This window comes from Hyperolius riggenbachi, chromosome 3 (assembly GCF_040937935.1).
Source record: "Hyperolius riggenbachi isolate aHypRig1 chromosome 3, aHypRig1.pri, whole genome shotgun sequence".
Taxonomy (NCBI): Eukaryota; Metazoa; Chordata; class Amphibia; order Anura; family Hyperoliidae; genus Hyperolius; species Hyperolius riggenbachi.
The window spans coordinates 92,177,211-92,204,231 of record NC_090648.1 but is presented as its reverse complement, the minus strand read 5'-3'; the positions used below and the strand labels follow the sequence as shown (position 1 = coordinate 92,204,231).

The window sequence follows — 27,021 nt, the reverse complement described above, 5'->3', positions numbered from 1 at the left end:
ACCATCAAGTCTTACTTCTGCCCTTTTAAACTGCTGTTTCTGTATTCATATCATCCCGTTTCCTCAAACTTGAGTAAAATGAAGATAATGATGTTTCAACCACTTCCTTAGCACCCCCAATAGTTACCATCAATATAGAAAACACCTCAATAACCTCAACTCCTATAGCTCGCTGTCTGAGGGTAACTCTGACCTCTCATTTAAACCACATATTCATGCGAACACAATACCCATCTCAAAAATGTCTCCAGAATCTGTCCCTTACTTTCACAGGAGGCTACTAAAATGCTCGTGTGTGCTCTAAGGGCTAAGGCACACGTACCAGTGTTTTGCACAGTGTTTGCAGCTATTTTGCCAAGTTTCTTATTTAAGTGAAAGAGAGAGTGTTTTCAAACCGCAAATGCTGTTCAAAATGCTGGCAAGTGTGCCTCAGCCCTAATAATTTGCCATCTTGATTACTGAAACACCCTACTCATGGCTTACCAAAAAACAGACTGGCACCTCTATTCCCTACTAACCTGTATTGCCCTCCTCGTCCACCTCTCCTCCCACCCCTCTGATGCTGCCCTTCTTTGCCAATCCTTCCATTTCCTGCCAATCACCCGAAGGATTCAGTTCAAACTCCACAAAATAATTTGTAAAGCCAAATCCATAAGCAACAAAACAGCAGTCATCCATGACCTAATGGTCTTCTGAACTGGCCTGAATTACTGAGACCTTGTCAGATGAAAAGCCAGGACCCAGTCTGGAACCTGCACTTCCAGCCAGATACTCTGCAAGAGGCAAGATCACAAGGAAGTAGGGGGTTGCACTGTAATTCATCTTTGAAGATCGGACTCTTGTAAGTTCTACCAAATCCTTTGAATCTATGAAAGCTTAACTTTCCTGGTGATGGTTCATCCTTTCTCAAGTAAATAGCTGAACTCCTGTCTAGCCTAGCACTGAAACACTTGGTATTTCATCCGGGATGTATTCGGTGCATAGGGAGTTACCCACTGTTCACAGCTATGTGGAGGGCTACTTCTCACTAAAAACCTACAGAGATGTTAATTGGCTCCCCCTAAATTGGCCCTAGACCAAGATTGACGTATGACCATGGTATTGTGAGCTCCTCTGAGGGGCATAAAGTGATATGACTACAGTATATACTCTACAGCGCTATAGAAATACTAAATAATAATACAGTAATAATGAGTTAGCTGTTTCTTTCCTTCATCTGATGCTCTGCACCTTGTCTGATTGCATTTTCTCCTTTCCACAGAGATCTTGAATGGAGTAATCGGCAGTGTCAAGAAGGATGGCGAGTGGAAGGTAAGAGACCCAGCATAATTGCCTAAAAGGCTAGCACAGGCATGGGCAAACTTGGCCCTCCAGCTGTTGAAGAACTGCAAGTCCCACAATGCATTGCAGGAGTCTGACAGCCACAGTCATGACTCCTAAAGGCAAATGCATTGTGGGATTTGTAGTTCCTTAACAGCTGGAGGGCCGAGTTTGCCCATGCCTGGGCTAGCAGCATACTTGCCACTGCCGTTTCTCAGCCGGGTTCTCCATTGTGTTGTGATTGCTTTTTCCGAAAAAAATAAATAAAAATAACAGCTCAACCTCTGTATACCTGCAGGTGGGCAGTCAGGTGTAAGCAGCCAACGCTAAATATTAGACATATTTTCAGGAAAAGACCACTCAACCCACCTGTAAAGTGCAGAAAAATGTCTTTATTACAAAAAGGAGGACATTACAAAAAGCTGATGCATATCGGCCATCCATCAGCCTTTAGTCATAGCGCCAATTACTTTTTCCACACTCAAATTTTTTGTTTTTAATATGTGAATTTTCAATTTGCAGCAAAATACAGCAGAATTAGAAGTTTGCACGGTATGTGGGGGGAAAAGCAGTTTACCTTTTTTATCTTTAACACTGATAAAAGCACACAAAAAAAAAATCCCAAACCACGAGCGGTTCATTGACTTAAGTAATGGGCAGCGATGCACGTTTCCTATAGCGTGTGCAATGGTGGCAAGTGTGTTCCCTGCCTCGCAGATAATTGGTCCTGATAATGCACACAACTCATCTCTCCATTTTATTCACCCTGGTTCGTTGAAGGTTCTACTGACTCTTTGGAGATGTTTTTACACCTTATAAAATAGCTATTCTGTTTCAAGCTATAAAATAAATGTCCCGTACTCAAACTGGGTTTAAAGGGCTAGAGTAAGAGGCACATGGGGACCAGCAGGCGTCTTTCAGGGTGGTGTACGAAAGACTGGGCCAGCTGCCTCTCATGAGCACAGATTTACAGGCAGATGCCATGTGGTCCCTGTGTGTGTCTTACTCTATCCCTGCTGTGTGTCCTTCCTGGCTTTATTGAAGCCTGTTTCGTCTGCATTTGCTGCTGTATGATCGTTACCCATGTGGCAGTAAATGCAGGAGACACAGTCTTCAATAAAGCAGGGAAAGCACACAAAGCAGGGATAGAGTAAGAGGCGCACAGGGACTGGCCGGCGTCTGCCTGTATAATCGGGCTCGTGACAGGCAGCCCGTGCCAGTCTTTCATGCACCACCCTGCATAACCACACCTCATACTCGGTAGTGCACTAGAGTTGCTTTTTTTGTTGGGGGGAGGGGGGTGTTAAGCCAAAATCCAAAAATTGGGGCTTTTTTTTGTGATCTGTACTGTAGTTTTTATATAATATCTTACGCACAGAAATACATACAGTACATAAAAGTAGTGTTATAAATCGGTGGTATGTTATTAAGAAATGTTTAATGCATTCTCATTATAAAATTCTCACCCTGAAAAGTATCCATCTGTGAACATGACGCACATACTTGTAATGTCACTCTGTAATGCAAGCATCTAATCAAGTTACAAAACCAAACTATGTCAGTACACCTCACTTGCGCGTGGCGAGTCGCTTCCTCAGAGGCCTGTGATGATCTATATAAATCTCAGTTCTTTTTGACACTGGATGCAATCTGCAGTAACCATGTAATTCTTCCTATGTATGCCAAATTCCTGATATATTTATTATAACACTTCATTTTTACTCTTATGTAAATTTTAAAGCCAATAAACTTGAGCATAATTGCTGTTTATAGAAAACCTGAACTGGAAATTCAGTCAAAATAAACATACTTGGGTCATACTTACCTCCCGTGTAGTCAACTCCTCAATCTCTTTATCATTTCCCGTGTTCTGTTTGTCCACTGTGATCGATGGAATTCTCAGTCCTGCGTTTTAAAAATGGCCATTACCGCATAACAGCTTCCCGGGTCAGCACACTGGTAAACTGTAATATGCCCACTTGAGCCATAGGGAAACATTATATTGCTCATCAGTTGTCCTTTCAGTTATAACTCACAGAACTTGATATATAACTGACAACAACTGCTATATTTCAGTTTTTGACAAAATCTTGTGGGCCCCCGCATGCGCAGTATGGGGCTGCCTGTCTCTGGAAGCACTCGGGGACACAAGATGCAGGCTGGCACTGTTTTTGGGTTAAGTCAAGGCGACTCCTCTGATAGTCTGCTGTTCCTGCAGCTTACTGGAAAGTATTGCTCCACTGTACTGACCAGGATGAGGAAACTGATCTAACATATTGTGAGTACACACGCACCAATACATGGGGATATGGTCAATTTAGAAAGGCTTTTGTCTACCTGATACATTGATCTGCAAACTTGGCTTTCCAGCTGTTAAAGGAATACTGTAGGGGGGTCGGGGGAAAATGAGTTGAACTTACCCGTGGCTTGTAATGGTCCCCCGCAGTCATCCTGTGCCCGCGCAGCCACTCACCGATGCTCCGGCCCCGCCTCTGGCTCACTTCTGGAATTTCCGACTTTAAAGTCAGAAAACCCCTGCGCCTGTGTTGCTGTGTCCTCGTTCCCGCTGATGTCACCAGGAGTGTATAGCACAAGCCCAGTATGGTATGTGCCTGCGCAGTACGCTTCTGGTGACATCAGGGGAAGCGAAGACACGGCAACGCAGGCGCAGGGGTTTTCTGACTTTAAAGTCAGAAATTACAGAAGTGAACCGGAGGCGGGGCCGGAGCATCAGTGAGCGGCTGCGCGGGCACAGGATGTCTGCGGGGGACCATTAGAAGCCCCGGGTAAGTTCAACTCATTTTCCCCCGACCCCCCTACAGTAACTACTAGTCACACAATGCATTTGCCTTTATGAATCATGCCTGTGGCTGTTAGACTCCTGTGATGCATTGTGGGATTTGTAGTTCTTTAACAGCTGGAGAGCCAAGTTTGCAGATCACTGACTGAAGATACCTTTGAACATTTTTGCAATATTGCGCCTTAAACTGGTAATGGGTACTTTGAGTATCTGACCTCTCTTGTTTGTTCCTCCAGGTCCTGCTGGTTGATCACGCCAGCATGCGCATCCTGTCCTCCTGCTGCAAGATGTCAGACATACTGGATGAAGGGATCACAAGTAAGTCTGTCGCCAGGTGCAGTTGTGAGGAGACTGAACCGATATAGATGATGCAAGAATACAGAGTCTGTCATTCCCTTTAGATTTGTTTTCCTTAAAAAAAAAAAATGGTTTGACAACAGTTCTTCTCCGTGTTAGCAGTTTACCTAAAGCCCTCATAGCATTCTCTTCTACATAAGGAACTCAAAGAATGTGGCAGGCTACATGTCCTCTCTCTCTCCTCTCTCTCTCTCTCTCTCTCTCTCTCTCTCTCTCTCTCTCTCTCTCTCTCTCTCTCTCTCTCTCTCTCTCTCTCTCTCTCTCTCTCTCTCTCTCTCTCTCTCTCTCTCTCTCTCTCTCTCTCTCTCTCTCTCTCTCTCTCTCTCTCTCTCTCTCTCTCTCTCTCTCTCTCTCTCTCTCTCTCTCTCTCTCTCTTTTTATGCAATTTAACATGTGATTCTGACTTTTGATGCGATTTAAAAAAATAAATAAAAAAAAAAAAAAAACCTGCATGCTGTTTTTTTTTTTTTTTAATTTTTACCGGCATTTTTCTTCTTGAGTTTCTAGCATCCAGTGAAATTCGGAAATCAGAATTACGATCTGAATTGTGGGGAAGGGACCCTTCCCCACTGAACAAGTGGGGAAGGGACCTTAAAGGGAAGGTCCAAGCACCATAATAATAAAAAATCCACTTACCTGGGGCTTCCTCATCCCCCTGCATCCTTCCTGTGCCCTCGCCGCAGCTCCAGTGGCTCCTGGTTCCCTCCGGGGCAGATGCCGACCTCACCAGGTCTGCTTCCGGGTCGGCTTCTCCTGCACTCCAGCATGCGGCTCACTGAACTGCGCAGGCACAGAACTAATGCGTCTGCGCAGTACAGTCTGGATGAGGTCAGTGCGACTGAGAGCCTCTTTCGCAGGCGCAGTGGGGATCTTGCGCCGGCGGGGACCCAGGCCCCCGGCGGTGAGCGGAGCTGTTGGCGAGGGCACAGAACGGCTGGCAAGGGCTGGAGGAATCCCCAGGTAAGTGTATTTTTTTTATTTTTTATGTGCTCTGATGTGTCCTTTTAAAGTATAAATGTTAAGATAATCGCCTCATTAGTGATAGATCCTTCTTAGGATCACCAATCCAGCACTGGGTCCCTCTAAACATTTTTGACCCAGCTGGTCAAATAGGCTTCTTCTGGTGGGGCTGTGATCAAGTGAATCTGCACTGGACATGCACAAGTAAGGCCTGCATATGCCCAATAGAATGATGCAAGGTGGAAAAAAGCCATTCATGAGTGGCTTCGTTCTGCTGGGCATTCGCTAACCGTATTACCACATACCCAGTGAAGATAAGCTTGTTCCCAGCTGCGCTTCTAGCTAGAGCAGTGATAGGCAAACTTGTCCCTCCAGCTGTTAAGGATCTACAAGTCCCACGGTGCATTGCAGGAGTCTGACAGCCACAGTCATGATTCATAAAGGCAAATGCATTGTGGGACTAGTAGTTCTGGAGACCCAGGTTTGCCCATCACTGGCCTAGAGGATAAAGCAGAGCCAGTGCTGAATTGGTGGGCTGCAGGGAAGGTCTGGGAAGCCTCTGGACTATCCAAAGGCTTCCCACTAATTAGGTATATTTCTAACTTGTATATATGTTTTGATCTTGTAGGCTACTAGATTGCTCAGATATTGAGCTTTGCTTAGTGCCCTGACAGGTTGCTTCCTCACTACTATATAAAAGCTGATATCACAGGTGGGGAGGAAATGGCACAAGCAAGAGAAGATCACCTTATGACTGTGCAGACAGCCTAGGGAAGCATTGATAGGCTTCATGTGCTGCCTGCATTGGAACTGATCAGTTCTAAGACTTGTTTTTTCCCCCTGCACTCCATAGTTGTTGAAGATGTTAATAAAAGGAGAGAACCCATTCCAAGCCTGGAAGCCATTTATCTCATCACTCCCAGTCAGAAGGTAATTTATTCATCATGTGTTTAAGTATAAGTATACTGTATGTTGTCCAATGAGATATACTAATGCTGAATATGTTGTTAATTAAACTTCAAATGAACTGATCTGTGTAAGCCGTGTGCAGTCCTGCTCAGGTTCATCACTGCCAGAGATGATCACCGGATGAAATCCAAATAGGTTTTATTTGGATTTCATCCAGGTAATTAAAGCACCTTTGCGGGTGGGTGGTGGTGGTGGTGGTGGGGGGGTTAAGCGTACCCAGCAGTCATCTTCTTTAACCCGTCCCACTGCGCCTCCCACAATGCATTCCAAGCGCGTCACGTGACTACAAACACTTCCTCCTTCAACCCAGAAGGAGGAAGTGTTTGTAATCACGTGACAACAGGTGCTTTAATTACCTGGATGAAATCCAAATAAAACCTATTTAGATTTCATCTGGTGACCATCACTGGAAACTGCTGGGCCCTCAGGACCGGATTTCTGGAAAGGCCACATAGGCCTGGGCTTTGGGTGGCTGCAGCCCAAGGGGGCACCTGGACATGAAATGAGGTTGCTACGTATGAAAGGAAAATCTGCAGATGGGGAGCAACACCTGAAAAAGGGAAGCTAGTGCTCAAGGGAGCTGTACATAAGAGGGGCTACACACATGGATGTTACACATGCAAGAGGGGGCTGAACCTAGAATGGGAGGGGTGCTGCTGTACATGGAAGGGGAGTCCCAGCATACTTGGCCTTGGTGTGGTTCAAGTATAAATCCAGCCTTGTGGACCCTGTATGGCAACTGACAGAAAAGCTGATCTCTCATTGGTCAGAACAGGAGATGACATCCATCACTCCTGGTCACCATGAGCAACCTGACGAGGTGTTTGTTTCCCTCCTGGGTAGGAAGTATGTCACTGGGATGCCCGTCGTTCCAGCCATGTGTGCCACAAGGCACTGTGCTCCGTCGTTCACACTTACTACGTCGCTCGTTGACTTCCTCTACCCTGAGCACCATGCATTAAAGAGAGTCTGAAGTGAGAGAAAATTGATATTTTAACCTGCTCGTTTGTATAAACATTATGAGGAGAGGTGAAATGCCGCATTCCAGCGACAAAACGAGGGGTAAATCAGGGCAGCGCTTCCTGAAAGAGGCAGAGCTTAGCGCTGTAGCTCTGCCTCTATTGAAGTCAATCCCTGCTGATCGCCACCTCTCAATCTTCCTTCACAGAGAGGGGCGGGGAGAGGCAGCGATCCACAAGGAGATTGACATCATTGGAGGCAGAGCTACAGCGCTAAGCTCTGCCTCCCCAGGCAGCAAAGTCCACGACTTAGAAAGTTGTGGATGTTTCCCCCGGGATTTGGGGGTGTAAACCTCTCTTTTTGCTGCTGGAATGCGGCCTTTGACCTCTCATCATAATCTCATGCATACTAGCAGGTAAAAATATCATTTTTTTTTCTCGCTTCAGAGTCTCTTTAAGTGTGGTGCTCACAGTAACGTGCTGCAAACTGAGTGTCGGAATTGGGGCGGGATGAACCCTTCCTGCACCACATGATGCGATAAGTGTGTAAGGCCACACTACTGTAAAACAAGGTACACTTGCAATGCAAGTGTAACAGGGGCTAAAAGCTTCACTCCAAGAAAATAGTGGGAAAGAGAATCACCATTTAATATGTGTTTAGGTAAAGCGAATACCTTTTTTTTTTTTTTTTTTTTCTTTATGAAACTGTTAAAGAGAAACCGTGACCAAGAATTGAACTTCATCCCAATCAGTAGCTGATACCCGCTTTCCCATGACAAATCATTACCTTTTCTCAAATTGATCATCAGCGGGGTCCTTATGGCTGATATTGTGGTGAAACCCCTCCCACAGTGTGATGTCAGGACCATCCTGACAGTTTCCTGTCTGTGAACCTCGTTGCATTGTTGGAAATAACAGCGGTTTACCGCTGGGTCCAACTGCCAAAAAAAAAAAGCAGCATCTCCTTCCAGTGACATCACCTGCCAGCAGTAAAAAAGTCACCGTATGATAAATGTCAGAAAACAAATCAGGGAGAGGAAAGATTTTCGTTTTCAAAGTTTTGATTGACATTTTCAATTTTCCAAACAATTCAAACAGTGCATTGAAAAAAAAATCAGTACAAAAGGAACAAGGGGGATAGCTTATACAGAAATCAACATCATGTATTATTTGCATATGGGGGGGAACAAATGATGATCTGTAGCTCAATTTAGCAAACATTTAAAACAGGGATATTGCCATCTGGAATCTTCAGTGTGCCCACAGATGACTAAGTCCAGCTATCTGGGGCTTGCTAAAGGGAAATCAGAGGGGTAGGGAGGGCCCGAGTTAGTGTTAGGTCTGCTAATTACCATCCTGAATGCCTGTCATCCAGCGATAGACAGGCAGAACAGGAGAGGTTATAACCGTTGGTGTCAAGGGAGAGGAAAGATTTTACAATGGGAAAACACTGACTAAATCATTTATACATAATTATTGTAAAAATGAAGCACTTTATTTATTTATTTTCACTGGCGTTCCTCTTTAACCTCGTCTCCCTTTCTGTTGATTTGCAGTAATACTGTAATGCAATAGAAACGCCCATAAAAATCTTAATTTTGTGTTATAAAAACATTGGTCACATGACCTCCACTAAGGCCATCCTTCAGCCTTCTGGACAGGGAGGTAATGCCAAGTCATGTAAATGACCCTAAGGGCTAGTTCACATGGGTCATAGCGGTATACTTCACTCAGCACCACTGCTGCCCTAATGCACTTGCCCCTCATATAATGCATGCTCCAATGCTTGGTCCAGTGCTGTAAGAAAAAAAAGCACTCTGATATACAGGGAGTGCAAAATTATTAGGCAAATGAGTATTTTGACCACATCATCCTCTTTATGCATATTGTCTTACTCCAAGCTGTATAGGCTCGAAAGCCTACTACCAATTAAGCGTATTAGGTGATGTGCATCTCTGTAATGAGAAGGGGTGTGGTCTAATGACATCAACACCCTATATCAGGTGTGCATAATTATTAGGCAACTTCCTTTCCTTTGGCAAAATGGGTCAAAATAAGCACTTGACAGGCTCAGAAAAGTCAAAAATAGTGAGATATCTTGTAGAGGGATGCAGCACTCTTAAAACTGCAAAGCTTCTGAAGCGTGATCATCGAACAATCAAGTGTTTCATTCAAAATAGTCAACAGGGTCGCAAGAAGCGTGTGGAAAAACCAAGGCACAAAATAACTGCCCATGAACTGAGAAAAGTCAAGCGTGCAGCTGCCAAGATGCCACTTGCCACCAGTTTGGCCATATTTCAGAGCTTCAACATCACTGGAGTGCCCAAAAGCACAAGGTGTGCAATACTCAGACATGGCCAAGGTAAGAAAGGCTGAAAGACGACCACCACTGAACAAGACACACAAGCTGAAACGTCAAGACTGGGCCAAGAAATATCTCAAGACTGATTTTTCTAAAGTTTTATGGACTGATGAAATGAGAGTGAGTCTTGATGGGCCAGATGGATGGGCCCGTGGCTGGATTGGTAAAGGGCAGAGAGCTCCAGTCCGACTCAGACACCAGCAAGGTGGAGGTGGAGTACTGGTTTGGGCTGGTATTATCAAAGATGAGCTTGTGGGGCCTTTTCGGGTTGAGGATAGAGTCAAGCTCAACTCCCAGTCCTACTGCCAGTTTCTGGAAGACACCTTCTTCAAGTAGTGGTACAGAAAGAAGTCTGCATCCTTCAAGAAAAACATGATTTTCATGCAGGACAATGCTCCATCACACGCGTCCAAGTACTCCACAGCGTGGCTGGCAAGAAAGGGTATAAAAGAAGAAAAACTAATGACATGGCCTCCTTGTTCACCAGATCTGAACCCCATTGAGAACCTGTGGTCCATCATAAAATGTGAGATTTACAAGGAGGGAAAACAGTACACCTCTCTGAACAGTGTCTGGGAGGCTGTGGTTGCTGCTGCACGCAATGTTGATGGTGAACAGATCAAAACACTGACAGAATCCATGGATGGCAGGCTTTTGAGTGTCCTTGCAAAGAAAGGTGGCTATATTGGTCACTCATTTGTTTTGGTTTTGTTTTTGAATGTCAGAAATGTATATTTGTGAATGTTGAGATGTTATATTGGTTTCACTGGTAAAAATAAATAATTGAAATGGGTATATATTTGTTTTTTGTTAAGTTGCCTAATAATTTTGCACAGTAATAGTCACCTGCACACACAGATAGCCCCCTAAAATAGCTAAAACTAAAAACTACTTTCAAAAATATTCAGCTTTGATATTAATGAGTTTTTTGGGTTCATTGAGAACATGGTTGTTGTTCAATAATAAAATTATTCCTCAAAAATACAACTTGCCTAATAATTCTGCACTCCCTGTATTTTGGGATGGTAGAAACTGGCAGCTCAGCTCAGTTGTAATATATGGGATCTGATTCCATCACTGACTGTGTGCAACAGTGCTTGGACCCCTTCAGACAAGAGGCTGGACTACTCGCTTGCCAAGCAGTTCAGTCTCCCATCTTTCGCCCACCAGTGCAATTCGGGTGCAGTTTAAACGCAGCGGTAGTAACGCCATGTGTGTCAAGCATGGACACATGGTGATGATGCAGGGCGGCAGAGGAATGCGACCTGTCAAGTCTGAGCATGGCCGTGCTCAGATCTGACTCCATGGTGGGGTGGCCTGTGCAGTGCTGGTATAGAGCACTATTGAGCACCTGGATGGTACAAGAGAGCAGCTGACAGGCGGTGAAGACCCCTGTGTGAAAGGGGCATACATTTGAAAACGGCGCCGGTAGACTTGCCGATATATGTCCGATCCTGCTTCTGCACAAGCCCGGGCCGTGTTAATTACTATTAATTACTATTCCCCCTCCAGGCCGCCATGGATAGTGGGGGAATGATATAATTCAGCTTCCAGCGATTGCTGGAGGCCGAATTATTGTGTTTTAAAAGCAACTTCAGCTCAGTCTTCTGATGGAGCCGACGTTACTCACTGAGAGCCGCTGTGGATGTAATTCCCTTTATAGTCTATGGTGGCGCCGGCTGCGCCCAAATCTTGCAGCGCTGAAAAGCACTGCTCCGGTGAAAGGGACATTATATGAACAGGCCCCAAAGCCTGGTACACACTGTAGATAATCTTTGTTCAATGCAAACGTTTGGCGCCATCTCAAAGATCTAGTCTGTGTAAAGGAGCCAGGACCCACCAGAGATAGAAAAATCTGTGACTCTGTCCTCCTTTTTTATTTATTTTTTGTTTTTTTTTGTTTTTGCTACAGTTTGTGCAGATTGCATGCAGTTTTCCTAAACACTTCTGCATGTGCTATAAGTGTCTCCATGTGCTCAACACGATTTCACACAGGATAAAGCTTGCTCTACCTGTGACATTTCATTTTCATGTTTGTAATGTGTGAAAGTAAACATGTGCACACCCAGTGTGAGGTAATGCAGAGCTGTTGGTAATGCCGAGTATCTGTATGGTAATAATGGAACTAAAGTTTCCCCACAAACTACCTTAGCAAGTAAGCATCTCTCCACTCAGCGTGGAAAGTGTGTTATAGCGGTCCTGTTGGCTAGCTCTGTCAAGCAGGACTTTGCTGTACTGTGTGGAGAGACTCTGAGCAACTACTCATAGCACGGTTAGTATACACGAGGGTGGGGCAGTGTCTTCTCCCTCAGACAGCTCTCTCCTAGAACAGAATTAAAGTGCCCATTAATGGTACAATCTCCTGAACGATCTACCATATGATTGATTAGATAGGATAGTGTTAATGAGCTCAATCAGAGACGAACGATCGTTCTATAGAATTGTTCCATCCATCCTAATTTTTAAACCATTAATTTACTCTGATCAGATGATAGGTTATCATATTTCCCCCACTTGTTGGTGTGCCCAGTCGATCGTTCGGTAAATTGGATCATTAGTGAGCACGTTCACGGTAATCTTTGTGTGAGCATTATCCTGAATAGCAGTAATTCTATGAAACCTCTTGTATATGAAGATCATGGTATATCCAATGAAAATTCAAGTTCATACTGACAATTTTTCCTCTTCTTGTAGACTTTTCATCAGCTTTGTCTAAAGGAGATATGAGCATTTAATAAGTACAGGTTGTCCACTTCATTTTACTAATAGTCTGTGTAATTGACACTGTTTTAAAGATGGTAATTGTTTAAGTGCCTGGCTACAGAGGTTTACTTCCTCTAAAGCAGGGATTGTCAAACTCAAATGGCACTCCTCCCTCCCCTATACAGTTCCCTAGTGTTTAGTGGTTTTCCCCTCCCTCATGTGGCTTCCCTGGTTATCTAGGGCTTCACCTTCAATATAGCTTCACTGGTTGTCTAAAGTGGGCCAAACATAATGCAAAGTGGGGAAACCACTTGAGGGCCAAATTTAGTGGCTCTGAGTTTGACCTGTATGCTCTAAAAGGTCTAGGCCAGCACTGGGCAAACTACGGCCCACCGACAGGCAGCTGGATTCCTCTTCCCCCCCCTACCAGTTTCAAATCCCCCCCCCCCCCCCCCCCCCCCCGAGCGGGCGGCAGGGGAATTGAAACTCACTTTGATCAGATTCCCGCATCGCGTCTCCATGACATCAGGACGTGCCATCGTTTTACACGCTGGCACTCATTAGCACTTTACTGAACCTGGGTTCTTCCACCTGTGGGCTCTAGTTTTGAGCCCCCAGAATTGGTAGATGTGTATATATTTCTCACTAATCTGTGTGGTGTATATAATATATGATATTGGCATAAAATTGTATTCATACATATATATTTTTTTTTAGCATGATTGCAACAGCAAGTTTTTTGTGAATGGCATGGCTCTTTTAAATGTTTTTAATTTTTGAATTATCATAAGTGTCATATATATTTTTGACATAACTCCTCCGCTGTGGGTCTGTGATGGTTTGATAAAGGACCAAGCAGTCCGAAACGCCTGTGCGTCACCCTGTGCTCACCCACTTCTTGTTTTTAACCATGTTTTAATGGATTGATAATAAAGATGGTGCAGATCGTGTAGGAGTTATTGCAAATACTTGTGACTCCAAAGTGGATATTTGCACATCTCCAGCCAACGGTGCAGAAACAACATGAAATAAAGTTCCTTTGTAATTTTTCAACTATATTCCTGAGTGGTGCTGTCTCTTTAAGAGTCTTCTTTTTGTATTTTTTGCATGTCCTTGTTTGGACCCTAGCACGCTCAGACTGCATGTGGGTGTTGCAGACGTCCTTCCGTATTATCTACTTTCATTTTTCTCCATCCAAAATGTGCTCCTCGCTGTATTCAAAAGACAGTCCTTTGTCCTTGAGGACTAGGTAAACTACTTAAAAGGATCTGAGCACCTTTTTGTAAAAGGAAAAAAATTAAAATAGGGAGGTTCGTAAATAAATAGAATGGACCATAGGGGGCTGGGTGACGGGAATTACTTACTGTATTTTTTAGACTATAAGACTCTTTTTTTTCTCCCCCAAAAGTGGGTAAAAAAAAAGTTGCTGCATCTTATAGTCCAAATGCAGAGCGTTCCTGACTTGTGAATGCCTGCCAATATGAACCTCCAACCCGCCGCAATGCTGGGGACTCCTTGTACAGTGCCCATGCAGAGGAGGACACGGGGGCACAAAGGGGGCATAGAGGAGGACAGAAGCGGACACAAGGGGGACCGAGGAGGACACAGGGAGATACGAGGTACAAGGGGACATGAGGTACAAAGGGGGGGGGGGGCATAATCCACAAGAGTCCCCTTCACCATGGATGCACCAGGTTTAGTATATATTTTTTTTTTACCCTGTTTTTTGTCCTAGGTGCGTCTTATGGTCAGGGGCGTCTTATAGTCCGAGAAAACATGGTACCTTCCAGGGGCTGAGCCTTATCTCCGCCGAATCTGTATCTGCTCCTCAATCTTCTTCAGGCAGACCCGCAGCTGCAGCAGTTTGAAGTGCCCGCTGTAGTGTTGCGTGTTTTCGATTGCCACAACTCCCGCCATACAAAAAAAACGGAATATTTTAATAGATTTTTTTTTCTCCAACACATCCAATCAGATATTTATCCAAGTATCCATTGTACTTTCTAGATCAAAGGAGATTTGTTTTGATTTTTATTTAAGAGTTGATTATTTTAATTAAAAAAAGGGAAAATCGATTGACTTGGTGGAATTATGCATGGCCAGCTTTGATCACGTGTTAGGTTGTATGAGAGGAGCACAGGGGTAAGCTGTTATAGTAATAGAGGGATCTCAGATTCTCTCACAGGAAGTCAAAGTGCTGCATGTATGATTTGTTGAAGCAAGCTCTGCATTGCAGCACGGTTCTATGACCTGTAGATTACCTCAGAAATGTAAATGTCTCAGGTGCTGCCCAGTCTGCAGGAAGCTAGCATGCCTCTGTGCACAGTTGTGAAGTGACTTGTTATTAACTAATGTTTTGTGGACATAAAGGATGACAAAGCTATGGATTGTTTCACCTTAATCTCTTGTGAGGATGTTGATTTGAAAAGAATGGTAATACACCCATGCAGAAATATGCCGTTTACCCAGTCTGACTTCTAAACAACCTGACATTCCCTCTTTTTGAGCTAGCATAGATCATTCCTGCAGAGCTCAGTTTAAGTGGAAAATCTCTGTGAGAATGGATTAGTGCATCTCCACAGTGTTGCAGGTCACAAATTAAGAAATAAATAATTGTCATATGGGTATTGCACATATTGGTGTTCTGCTTGCAGAAGGGGAACTGCTTTATTAAAGCCTTCATCCTTTTCTGAGGCACCGCCTTATTAGGCTTGGTTGACATTAGCAGAGAAAATGTTCTGTTTGTCGGATGGAAAGGCAGCGGATCAACAGGTATGCTAAGCATAGGACACGTTCATGCATGTCTGTTGTGCCAATGGATCACTTGCTTCCGTTCTGATGAGTGGACCGCAGGGTTGTGCTGAACATAATTCCAGACAGTGGACCTGTCATCCACAGCATGCTGTGTGTGGCATGTCTGATGCAGTGGACACAATGGAGTCCTCTGCCCGTGAACAAGAGTTACAAGCAGAAAGGGATTAAAGGTATACTTAAGTCATAATAAAAAAAAGGCAGTTTTACTTGGGGATACTACCGACCCCCAGTAGTCGCCCTGTGCCCACGCCGGTACTAAGCGGTCCTCCACCGCAGCTCAGTTTTGCTTTCGGCGACTGTGCCTCTCGCCAGCCACTGCGCCTGCTCGGCCCTGGCCACACACAGCCTTGTTCGCGCTCCTGTCGCTGGGTGCATCTTGTGCAGGCGCAATAGAGATCTTCTTGTAATGCGCCTGCACAGGACGCTCGTGGTACGGGAGCGTGAACAAGGACGCGTGTGGCCATGGCCGAGCAGGCGCAGTGGCTGGTGTCAGGCTCAGTCACCAAACGCGAAACTGAGCCGCAGGGGAGGACCGAGGAGTTTTGAGTACCGGCACAGGGCGACTGCTGGGGGCTGGTAGAAGCCCCAGGTAAGTGAAACTGCCTTTTTTATTGTGACTTAAAGAGAACCCGAGGTGGGTTTGAAGAATATTATCTGCATACAGAGGCTGGATCTGCCTATACAGCCCAGCCTCTGTTGCTATCCCAAACCCCCCTAAGGTCCCCCTGCACTCTGCAATCCCTCATAAATCACAGCCACGCTGCTGACAAACAGCTTGTCAGAGCTGGCTGTGTTTATCTCTATAAAGTCAGTCTGCTGCTCTCCCCGCCTCCTGCAGAACTCCAGTCTCCGCCTGCATCCCTTCCCTCCCTGCTGATTGGAGGGAAGGGACGGGGGCAGGGACTGGAGTTTTGCAGGAGGCGGGGGAGCAGCTGAGACTGACACTACAGATGTAAACAGAGCCTCATAGCACCGCTGTGATTTATGAGGGATTGCAGAGTGCAGGGGGACCTTAGTGGGGTTTGGGATAGCAACAGAGGCTGGGCTGTATAGGCAGATCCAGCCTCTGTATGCAGATAACATTCTTTAAACACACCTCGGGTTCTCTTTAAAGAGAAACTCCGACCAAGAATTGAACTTCATCCCAATCAGTAGCTGATACCCCCTTTTACATGAGAAAACTATTCCTTTTCCCAAACTGATCATCAAGGGGCTCTGTATGGCTGATATTGTGGTGAAACCCCTCCCACAGAAAACTGTGAGGACCATGGTACTGGCAGTTTCCTGTCTTGGAACCTCATTGCATTGTGGGAAATGGCGGTTTACAGCTGTTTTCCAACTGCCAAAAAAGCAAGCAGCATCTCCCTCCAGCGACATCACCTGCCAGCAGTAAAAATGTCACCATGTGATAAATGTCAGAATGTAAATCAGGGAGAAGAAAGATTTTACAGTGGGTGAACACTGACTAAAATAAGCATGGGCAAACTTGGCCCTCCAGCTGTTAAGGAACTACAAGTTCCACAATGCATTTGCCTTTATGAGTCATGACTGTGGCTGTCAGACTCGTGCAATGCTTTATGGGACTTGTAGTTCCTTAACAGCTGGAGGGCCAAGTTTGCCCATGCCTGGACTAAATCATTTATACATAATTATTGTAAAAATGAAGCACTTTATTACATTATATTCACTGGAGTTCCTCTTTAAGGTTTGCTTTAAGATGAAATTGGGCCCTAGGCAAGATAGCAGGTTTTGCCTACCACTGATGGTCACTTTTGTTTTTTAGTAAGATTTTGTGTGGTCTAGCTTCCATTAGGCCCCTAGACTTTCTCCAGACCCTAACTGCCTAGGTTTTTTTTGTAGATGAGGATGATCCAGCTCTGGTTATAAGGCATGCACAGTGCATCTGCTTTTAGTGTGGACCAGGTCTTAACACAGCCTGTCCTTAATACTGGGCATGTTTGTGGTTGGCACCATGTTTGCTTGCCAATTCTGTGGTATTTCAGCTATGCAGTTCTGTTACAGCAGTATTATGGTACCTGTCAATCTAATAACCATTCTCCTTATTGAAAATCTTCTCTATATAACCTAAAATCTTCTCAAAGTCTTACCTGCTTTCCTTGCTATTCAACCTCCACCATATCCTTAACCTCTTCCTGATGCTTAAACTCCCACTCCAGCATTAACCCATTCCTGATACCTTCCTACTTCCTAACTTGGGCACTGGGATTATTAAAGCAAATCTGTGTCTTTAAAAAGCTAAATGTTAGATAGTTCAGTAGAAGGAAACCTCTGAATGCTTCTCTGATCCTCCTGCAACCCACCAATCCTTGGCAGGACCCTCTTCTTCAAAAAGTGCAGTCAGGCTCGTAGACTGAAGGGAATGTGGCCGCAGTGCGCAGGTGCATGGACTGCCCATGCGATAGCATGGAGCCGCTTGTGCATGGAGGATAAAGCTGTGCACAAGCGGCAAGCTTGAGAGGGGGTGGGCTTCCCTCTACTAAGGTGAGTATCCAACTTTCTCTTTTTTCAGTCAGAGGTATACGGTACTTTGAAGTGTACCAGAGACGATAAAAGAAAAAAATGTTATACGTACCTGCAGCTTCCTCCTGCTCCATGCGCACGGATCGCTCCCACGCTGCCGTCCTCAGTCTTCTCCAGCTCCGGTACCGGGTCCCGTAACTTCAGCCAGTCGCACAGAAGGGGAACTTAGGTGACAGAGGGGGGACACTGGAAGCAGAGGAGGGCTCGGAGGAGGTACAGGGGACAGAGATGGCACAGTGTTCTGACTTGAGAATGGATTCGGGTTATGAACACACCCACAGTCCCTATCTCGCTCAGTAACCACAGGCTACTTGTACTGTATTTGGTTTCAGATTAGCACTAGATGAGCGTTCCAATGAGTACGTGATTTTAGGAAAGTGTGGCATGTTATCTGTGGAGGATCTCGGTAATGACCGTGTATATCCTGAGGTAGGGTGAATCCTTCACATTCTCCTGCTCTGGAGATAAAGGCTGTATTGTCACGACTTGGACCTGTTAGTCCAGTTTTGTAATCTGATCACAACCAGTTAGTTTCATTATACCTGAAAAATTTTAGTCCCCTCTCCTCTCTCCTTTATGTTAATAGCTTTCTTTTCCCTATAGAAAAAGAATGCCCGCTTTAAAGGGAAATTCCCAAGATGTAGCGTACTTTACCACAATTGTAACACCTTGCATTATTACTAGGCTGAGAAACTGCTAACGAATACCTAACAAACTGATGACGAATACCTATGGTTTGGATATCGGAGTCAGGCATGGATTGAGATGTAATGTAGTTTATTGCTATAGGGAGATATGCATCTCGCTTTAGCAATAAACTGTATTACATCTCAATCCATGCCTGACTCAGATATCCAAAACAGAGTACAGTTTTGCCTTCATAAAACAGAAATTGAAGAGGTGCATTTGAGGGCTTGTTTGAAGGTTTAGAAGGATGGGGTGAGCTTGATGGGTGGTGGAAAGAATTTCCAGAGATTGGTGGCAGCACTTGAGAAGTGGGAGAGGCACGGGATGGTGAGATGCAGGTCATTGAAGTATCAGAGGGGGGCAGCCGGGTATATGTCAATGGACAACTTCATTTTTTAGTTTTGACTTTCAGCCTATTATGGCTTCATTCTGATTAGTGAAGGGGGAGATGAAGTTGGAGGCAGCTGGAGGTTGCTTTACAGGAAGTGGTTCGGCAAGTATCTGGTACATTACAATGCTTTGTTGAATATATATAGGAAAATGTACCTGAATGTGAGCCTTAATCAGCTAATCTTATAAAGATCTGCAATTTGTATGTTCATATTCTCATTGTATTTATCTCTTGTGTCTACAGTCCGTCCAAGCTCTTATCAATGACTTCAAAGACTTGAGCAACCCCACATATAAAGCCGTTCACATCTTCTTCACAGACAGTGAGTATTGCACGGCTGGGAGATCTGCTGGTCAGCCGGAGTGCCCTTAAAGGTCAATAACCTTCCTTTTCCCCACAGCCTGCCCAGAGCCGCTGTTTAATGAGCTTGGCAAATCCCGGGTCCCGAAAGTGATAAAAACTTTAAAGGAAATTAACTTAGCCTTTCTACCATATGAGTGCCAGGTAAGACTATTGTGTTATTTCCCTGCTGTGCTCTGACTGTAGCTGTCTGTGTGGTAATACCATATATACTCGGCTATAAGTCGAGAAATTTAGGACTGACTCAAAGTATTAAAGTGGGGGGTCGCCTTATACTCGAGTAGTCCTAAATGTCCCACTTATAGCAGGGTGGGGGGAGAGCGTCTCTCTCTCTCTCTCCCCCTCTGATGTAGATATCATGCTGTAAATTTCCCCCCTTCCCTTCCTCCCTCTCATCTCCGTGCAAATGTGGACTGCCTCTCTCTCCCCCGCTGTGTAATTAATGTTCGGTGCCGTCGCAGCTGAAGCCGACACTTAGGCAGGGAACACACTTGACTGTTTTCGTGCGCGTTTTCTGCACAGAAAAACTGAGAACTCATGTTAATCAATGGGCTAGCCCACACTTAATATGTTGTTCGCGCGCAGAAAAAAAACTGACATTCTGCATCCTGTTTCTGCACATTTTGTCAGTTTTCTCTATCAATTACATCAGCTGCTGTGAAAAAACGCGCGCGTTTTCCTGCATAGAAACACACTTGGTGTGCAGAAAAAGTATGCAGGAAAACGCGCGCAGAAAACTGAAAGACAAGTGTGTTCCCTGCCTTAAGTTTTTTATTGCCAGGACGGTATCCTCCCTTCATGCCGCTCTCTGTCCAATAGTACAGCGCGACTCTCGATGTCACATGACAAATGAAGTCACATGACATCGGGAACCGGAGCTGTACTAACGTAACGGACAGAGAGCAGCATGAAGGGAGGATACCGTGCTGGCAATAAAACTTAAGTGTCGGCTTCAGCTGCGAAAGCACCGAACATTAATTACACAGAGGGGGAGAGAGAGGCAGCCCACATTTGCACGGAGATGAGAGGTAGGAAGGGAAGGGGGGAAATTTACAGCATGAACGGAGAGCTATAGAGGGTTCATCGCTGGCAATGGACTGTAGTGTCGCTTCTGCTGCAGCGCTTACTGGGCCAGATAAGATGACACATTAGATCGCACAGAGGGGGGAGATAGAGGACTTTAGCACTGTGGGGAAGGGGACAGAAAGAGGCACCTTCCCAGCGCATAACATTACAGAGTTATGCTGGGAGGGAGGGGGGATTTTCAGTGTGTTGCTGGTATTTGTATGCTATTCTGTAGGGTATATTAAAATGTTGGAACACCAGTGATTTAGCACTGTGGGGAGGGATAGAGAGACGCTGGCTGCTGGGGCTCTGGGAAGGGTGTATTGTTTAAAGCAGACCTAATCTCAGATCTTTCTCTCTGCTCTAAAAGATATGCAATAGCATAATAACCTTTAAAAGATTTGTATCAGCTGTAGTGCGTTTACTTCCTGCTTTCATGGAAGCAGGCATATTGTTAACATCCTGTGCTTTCAAATGAGCTTATCTGCCTTGTCAGGTGACACAGGGGAGAGATCAAATTACAACTTGTTATTAGACACAGATGAAGGGAAATTAGACAGGCTAAACTCTCTTAATACATACAGGGTGCATTTCTCTGTTTTCATTATGTCCTGTGCAAGGCTTCAAGTCTACTGTGCAGCCATTAACGTTGCTAGATAGACTTATACTTGCGTAATTAAATAATTCCACCTTAAGAGGGTCAAATATTGGGGTCGACTTATACATGAGGTCGACTTGTATCCGAGTATATACGGTAGGTATTACTGTGTATGTGAGGTGAGCCTTCTGCAGAGTAGCTCCCCTTACTGTTGTAATTCTTGTTATTCATTCATAAAAATATTACTGATTTTACCATATTGTAATATCGCAGTGTGATCACATTCTTAAAGTGGGATAAAACTCTGACATAACATTCAATACAAAATGTATTCTCCTACTTTCTATTACCCATACAGTTATCATATTTGCTATTGTGCACAAGTAATATTGTCTGTTTACAAATTACAATTCCCAAAGTACAGTTTATCTGCTCTGAAAGCTTGTTTATTAAAACCTATCTAGTGATTGCTTCTTAGCTCGGTACAGCTCAGTTTCAGCATGCTACCGGCTGTATACTAATTGTATCTAACAAAGAAACGGAAACAAAAAATAGTGTTATCAGGCCTGAAGCTTTCACTGAAGCAAGGAGATTTCTACTGAAGAACAAAATGTTGTGTTTAAGCAGCTCCCGACCGCTTAACGCCGATCGGCGGTGGGAGCGTGGCTCTCTTGGGACTGCTTAACGCCGATTGGCATCAAAGTGCGCTCCCTGCGGATAAACACAGCGGGGATCTGTCATTAGCCTGCCAGCCGCGATCAGAGCTAGCCGGGCAAAATCGAGAGGGAAAAAAATTGTACAGCGCTGTGCTAGTTCGCAGCACTGTACAAATGTTTGTTGCTTTTTTTTTTTCTTCTTGATGAAGCCTTGTCAATTAACTGTCCCTCCTAACGGCTCACAATCTAATCTAATAGGCTGATGCCTTTGAGAGTGTAGTGTATGGATCACAGTTTACGGCCAATTTAGGGGGGAGGAGGGGAATAAAAGTAATTTATTTTTTTTCCTTTTTTTAAACAGACATTGAAGCAAAAAAAAAAAAAAAATATGATGATTTGTATGTGTAGTACAGCTAAGAAATAAATAAAACATTAGGATCAGAGACATAAGTCTAATTGTTACCAGTACAGGAAGTGTTTCGAAACTCCAGTTATCTCTATGCAAAAAAGCCATTAAGCTCTACATCTTTCAAAGTCGTGGAGAGGGCTGTCTTCTGAAGTTTATTATCTCAGTTGTCAGTGAAGAATTTTATTTTTCTCTGCCAGAGGACAGGTCAATAGTTCACAAGACTGCCCTGAAAAAATCATTTAGAATAGAGTAGTGTGTAATCTGCACATATTAACAATAACAATAACAATATTTATATAGCGCTTTTCTCCCTGGGGACTCAAAGCGCTGCGACCCTGCATTATGCAGTCTCAAAGGCTCGGGAAAAGAGGTGAGTTTTTAGCCTTTTTTTAAAGCTGTCCAGAGAAGTAGCCTCTCGTACTGATTGTGGAAGTGAGTTCCATAGAGTAGGGGCTGCGTAGGAAAAGGCCCGAGCACCAAATGTTAAGTGTATCCTGGGAATAACCAGCTTCATCTTGTTGGCAGAGCGGAGGGTGCGTGAAGGGGCATAAAGTTCCAATAGATCCGCTATGTATTTGGGTCCCATGTGGTGTAGAGCCTTGAATGTCAGCAGGCAGATCTTAAAATTGATTCTCCATTTTACTGGCAACCAGTGAAGAGTTTGCAGTACTGGGGTGATGTGTGAGCTGCGGGGGGCATTGGCTAGGAGTCTGGCTGCAGCATTCTGTACTAGCTGTAAGGGGCGCAGAGCCTTATCTGTAGATCCGATGAACAGGGCGTTGCAGTAGTCTAGGCGGGAGGATACAAATGCATGAACCAGGGCAGGTAGGTCTTCAGCTGGGATAAGGTGTTTGATTTTCGCTATATTTCTTAGATGGAAGAAGGAAGACTTGACGACAGCTGATACCTGCTGTCTGAGTTTTAGATTTCCATCCAGGATCACCCCAAGGTTTCGCACAGAGTCTTTATACTGTACAGTATCTCCCCCAATTGCTAGTTTGAGGTGGTGAGCGTTTTGAACTTTATCCATCATGTGTGGACCACCTACCACCAACACCTCTGTTTTGTCAGAGTTCAGCCTCAGCCAGCTGGTGTTCATCCAATTTTGTAAATCCACTAGACACGCATTTATGGATGCTGATGGGTCTTGGGTGCCAGGCCTGAAGGACAGATACAGTTGTGTGTCATCTACATAACAATGGTATCCTAGGCCATAGTTCTGGATTATTTTGCCCAGTGGGAGCATGTAGGCTGCAAAGAGTAATGGTGATAGTACAGAACCCTGTGGAACTCCATAGGCAAGTGGCACTGGATTAGAGTAGTGTGTGCCCAGACATACTTGCTGTGTCCTGCCAGATAGGAAGGTCTGAAACCATCTAAGAACAGTACCCCTTAGGCCACAGTAATTCTTCAGTCGCTGGATAAGAATTTCATGATCCACAGTATCAAATGCTGCTGACAAGTCAAGAAGAATCAGAACTGAGCAATCACCCTTGTCCCTTGCAGTAAGTAGATCATTCATTACTCGGACTAATGCTGTTTCAGTGCTGTGCCTTTTCCTGAATCCTGACTGAAAAGTATCAAAGATGTTGTTATCTGTAAGCCTGGCTTCTAGCTGGTTGGCGACTGCTTTCTCGATAACTTTTGATAGGAATGGTAAGTTTGCCACAGGTCTGTAGTTGGTTACAGAATCAGGATCTAGTGATGGTTTCTTCAGGAGGGGTTTTATGATTGCTTTCTTTAGTTCTTCTGGGAAAAGACCACTTTGCAAGGAGCACTGAGTGATTTTGTGAAGTGCTGGCCTGATCAGCTCTGGGCACTGCATTAAGGATCCAGTTGGGCCAGGATCCAGGTCGCAGGTAGTGGGGCGGAGAATTAGAGAATGATGCAATGTTATAAAACACATTATATAAATGGTACTTGAACCGCTAACCTTGCGATTAGCAGGCAGACATTTACCCTCTGGACCATCTCATCCACCTCACATTATATAAATGAAAAATAAAAATATGAGAATATTTTCTTTGCTACTAATCTTCTAGTAATTATCCATACTACACAACCAATTCATTATATCATTTTTTTTTTTTTTTGCTTCAGTGTCTCTTTAAACCCTATTACTTTTATTAATTAAAAAAATGAAGACCGTAGCAGTTGGAGACCACCAAAAGAAAGCTCTATTAGTGGAAAGAAAAGGAAGTAAAATTCATTTGGGTGCTAAGTTGCATGACTGAGCAATAAAGTGGTAGAGTGCTGAATTGCCTGGTCACTAGGGGAATATAAACCTCTGGTCATCAAGAGATGAAACTGTTTGAATGCTGTTCTGCTACAAAAAAGTTTTGTTGTAGTAGATTTTATGCTGTAAATGATCTTTCAGAACAAAGAAGTTTGGTATGAGTTGCATACCACTTTAAGTTGGCTATACACTTATAGATTAGCACCAGATTGTACCATCAGATAGATCTGATGAGAGAGAATGAAGAGCATGAATCTATTGGAAAATCTTTGGAGCTGCCACCACCTGCCATGCCCCCTGGTCTCCCCCATCCAGGGCTGTTTCTGGCCATTTTGGTGTTCTAACCTTTGTCTCTCTACCCTAATCTCATGAACAGGACGATCATAACCTGCATTAATTGGTTGCGTAGGCACCAATAAAAAAAGATAGTTTACATAGAAATAATGCTTCTCAAAATAAGCTTGTAAAGGATACACAGATTATAACCAGGCAATATACATCTCACTGGCCCAAACTCACTGATCCCATTTAACAAACCCTTTCAACAACCCCTCCAATGAGGGACGTGTATCCACTTTCTAAACATTATACTGTTTATGTACAGCCTGGGACTGTACAGGTTACAATATTGTCCTGGGAATCCAATCAGAGTTGCAACAATCGGCACAGCAGTGTTCATTTAGGTGTTAAAATTACCATCCATTCCTTTCTTAATGGAACTAGCAATTGGCTGTGAGAATTCCATAAATACTAAAACTAGCTCTGTGGTGACCCAACTACAGTTGTCACCTCAGGCATCTGCCTGGTTTGCCTATGCCTAAAAACAGCTCTGTCCCTATCTAATGTGCTCAGACCTAACAACCATTGAGGTGCGGTGATAACGGGTGCACAAGTACGTGCAATTGTGTCTTTCAATACAGGACGTGAATTTCATGTCTTGAAATGCATGGAAGGGTCAATTAGGATGTGAAAACCGAATTAATTAGTGTTAGAGTTGCCCATTGCATATGGTTATATTGTTACTTGCAGGTCTACTGCTCGGACATGAAGGACTCTTTTCACATTCTGTTCAGCAAGGGGGAGAAGGAAGTTCGGGAAAGATGCCTGGAGATGCTGGCACAGCAGATTGCCACGTTGTGTGAGACGCTGAAGGAGTACCCATCTGTCAGATATCGCAAGTAAGCCTCCACACATCACTCTGGGCATAAAGACCAACTGCAGTGGGATGTATAGTAATAATGTCTGTGAATGTTTACTGTTATTGCCACCCTTGTCTTGTCTGTAAACATTGCACTAATTGTCAGCCTGTCAGACTGGAAATTGATTTTAATAAAATCAGTGAACACACAAGAAATCCTGCAAACCTGAATTGGAACTTTAAAGGGTACCTTTTTCGAAGCGGCCATACCTGAGGCTCATCATAAACTGCAAAGCTCTGCAGGCTTCTCTGTGTTGGAGCTGTGCCCCTCCAGTCAGAGGTCAGACTAGATCCAGTCAGAGCGGGGTGCGTGTCCGCGTGCATGAAATAGGTGCGGTGAAACTTGGGCACCTGGGAATAGCCTTACTACAGCAAGGCCTAACTCTATTCTCACACATAAACCTCCCTCTACCATAAGCTATTTATTGGGCGCCCCAAATTTTACACTATGGACTTAATTCACAAAGCGGTGCTAACCTACTTAGCACGCCTAAAGACTTTTGGGCGTGATAACCATTGCACTAAGTAGGCTAGCACCGTTTCTAGAATTAGATCGTGCGCAAAACTTTGCGCGCTTAGTCTGGTGCGCGCGAAACGACGCATAGAGGTGAATGGGCACTTCATGCGCACCGAGCAGCGCACCGCGCTTTGCGCGCGGGGCTTTGCGTGCGATCAGAATTTATCACGCAAGGGGCTTTTCACTGGCGTGCTAACAGTTAGCACGCTTTTGTGAATCAAGCCCTATATCTGCTATTGGCAGCATCCAAGTTTCTGCCGCTATCGTTTGCCCAAATTTCCTGCTTCTGCTAGGTTTGTCTACTCTACATGCTCTCTACAATTATGATCCGAACACTGTACTCAGCAGCCAAGAGTGTTCTGGCCATGTGGGGTTTAGAAACATTTGGAACCGCGCATGCCCAGGACGCTCTCAGCCGAGGCTCCTGCACGCAACTGCGGGGAATTGTGCACAAGGAGGGCACACAGAGTGGACAAAGCATGCACCTTTCAGCAGTTCACAGGGGGTGTGGCTCCAACATGGAGGAGAGGCCGGCAAAGCAGAACTGGTGGGAATGAGACGCAGAACACTGAAGTGACCTTTTAGGCTAGATGCACACTTGGCAGAAACGCAAACGATGCGGAAAACCCTATGTTATTGCCGCTAATGGAAGCCTATGGGATGCAGAAAAAAAACAACCCATATGTGTTTTTAATGCGTTCGTTTTCAAAAACGCTGGTTTTGTTGCATAGTCTTCAAGAACGCACATAATGAAAGCCAATGAAAATGCAATGGTATGCGTTTTTCATGTGTTTTGCTATACGTTTTTGGAAAAAAAATGTTTTGTGATGTATTTCCACTTCCTGTTGTCTTCCTATTAATTTGCATAAACGCAATTGAAAAACGCATCTGCGGTAACAAAACCGCAAATGCACCAAAAATGCAGTAAAAACACACAAAAAAATGCACACAATATAAATTGAAACATGACATAAGACTCGGCCTATCATGTTATGTTATGTTATGTGTGCACCTACCCTTAGAGCAGGAAGTGTCCATGGATGTTTCTGCTCATTGTGCAGTCTTTATTCTACGATTGGTTGATACGGTGAAAGTCTTGTAGCAGTTCATGCATTAAATGTT

General features: G+C 44.4%; 1 protein-coding gene across 1 annotated transcript in view; it reads left to right on the top strand.

The window, feature by feature from the left end:
* STXBP2 (syntaxin binding protein 2) overlaps positions 1–27,021 on the top strand; it is an 80,115-nt gene that overhangs the window by 32,997 nt on the left and 20,097 nt on the right. Inside the window, exons 2-7 of the mRNA XM_068274590.1 lie at positions 1,262–1,311; positions 4,357–4,438; positions 6,291–6,367; positions 19,104–19,182; positions 19,261–19,364; positions 25,214–25,362. Coding sequence (XP_068130691.1) covers positions 1,262–1,311; positions 4,357–4,438; positions 6,291–6,367; positions 19,104–19,182; positions 19,261–19,364; positions 25,214–25,362 — 541 coding nt within the window. The remainder of the gene's footprint in view (positions 1–1,261; positions 1,312–4,356; positions 4,439–6,290; positions 6,368–19,103; positions 19,183–19,260; positions 19,365–25,213; positions 25,363–27,021) is intronic.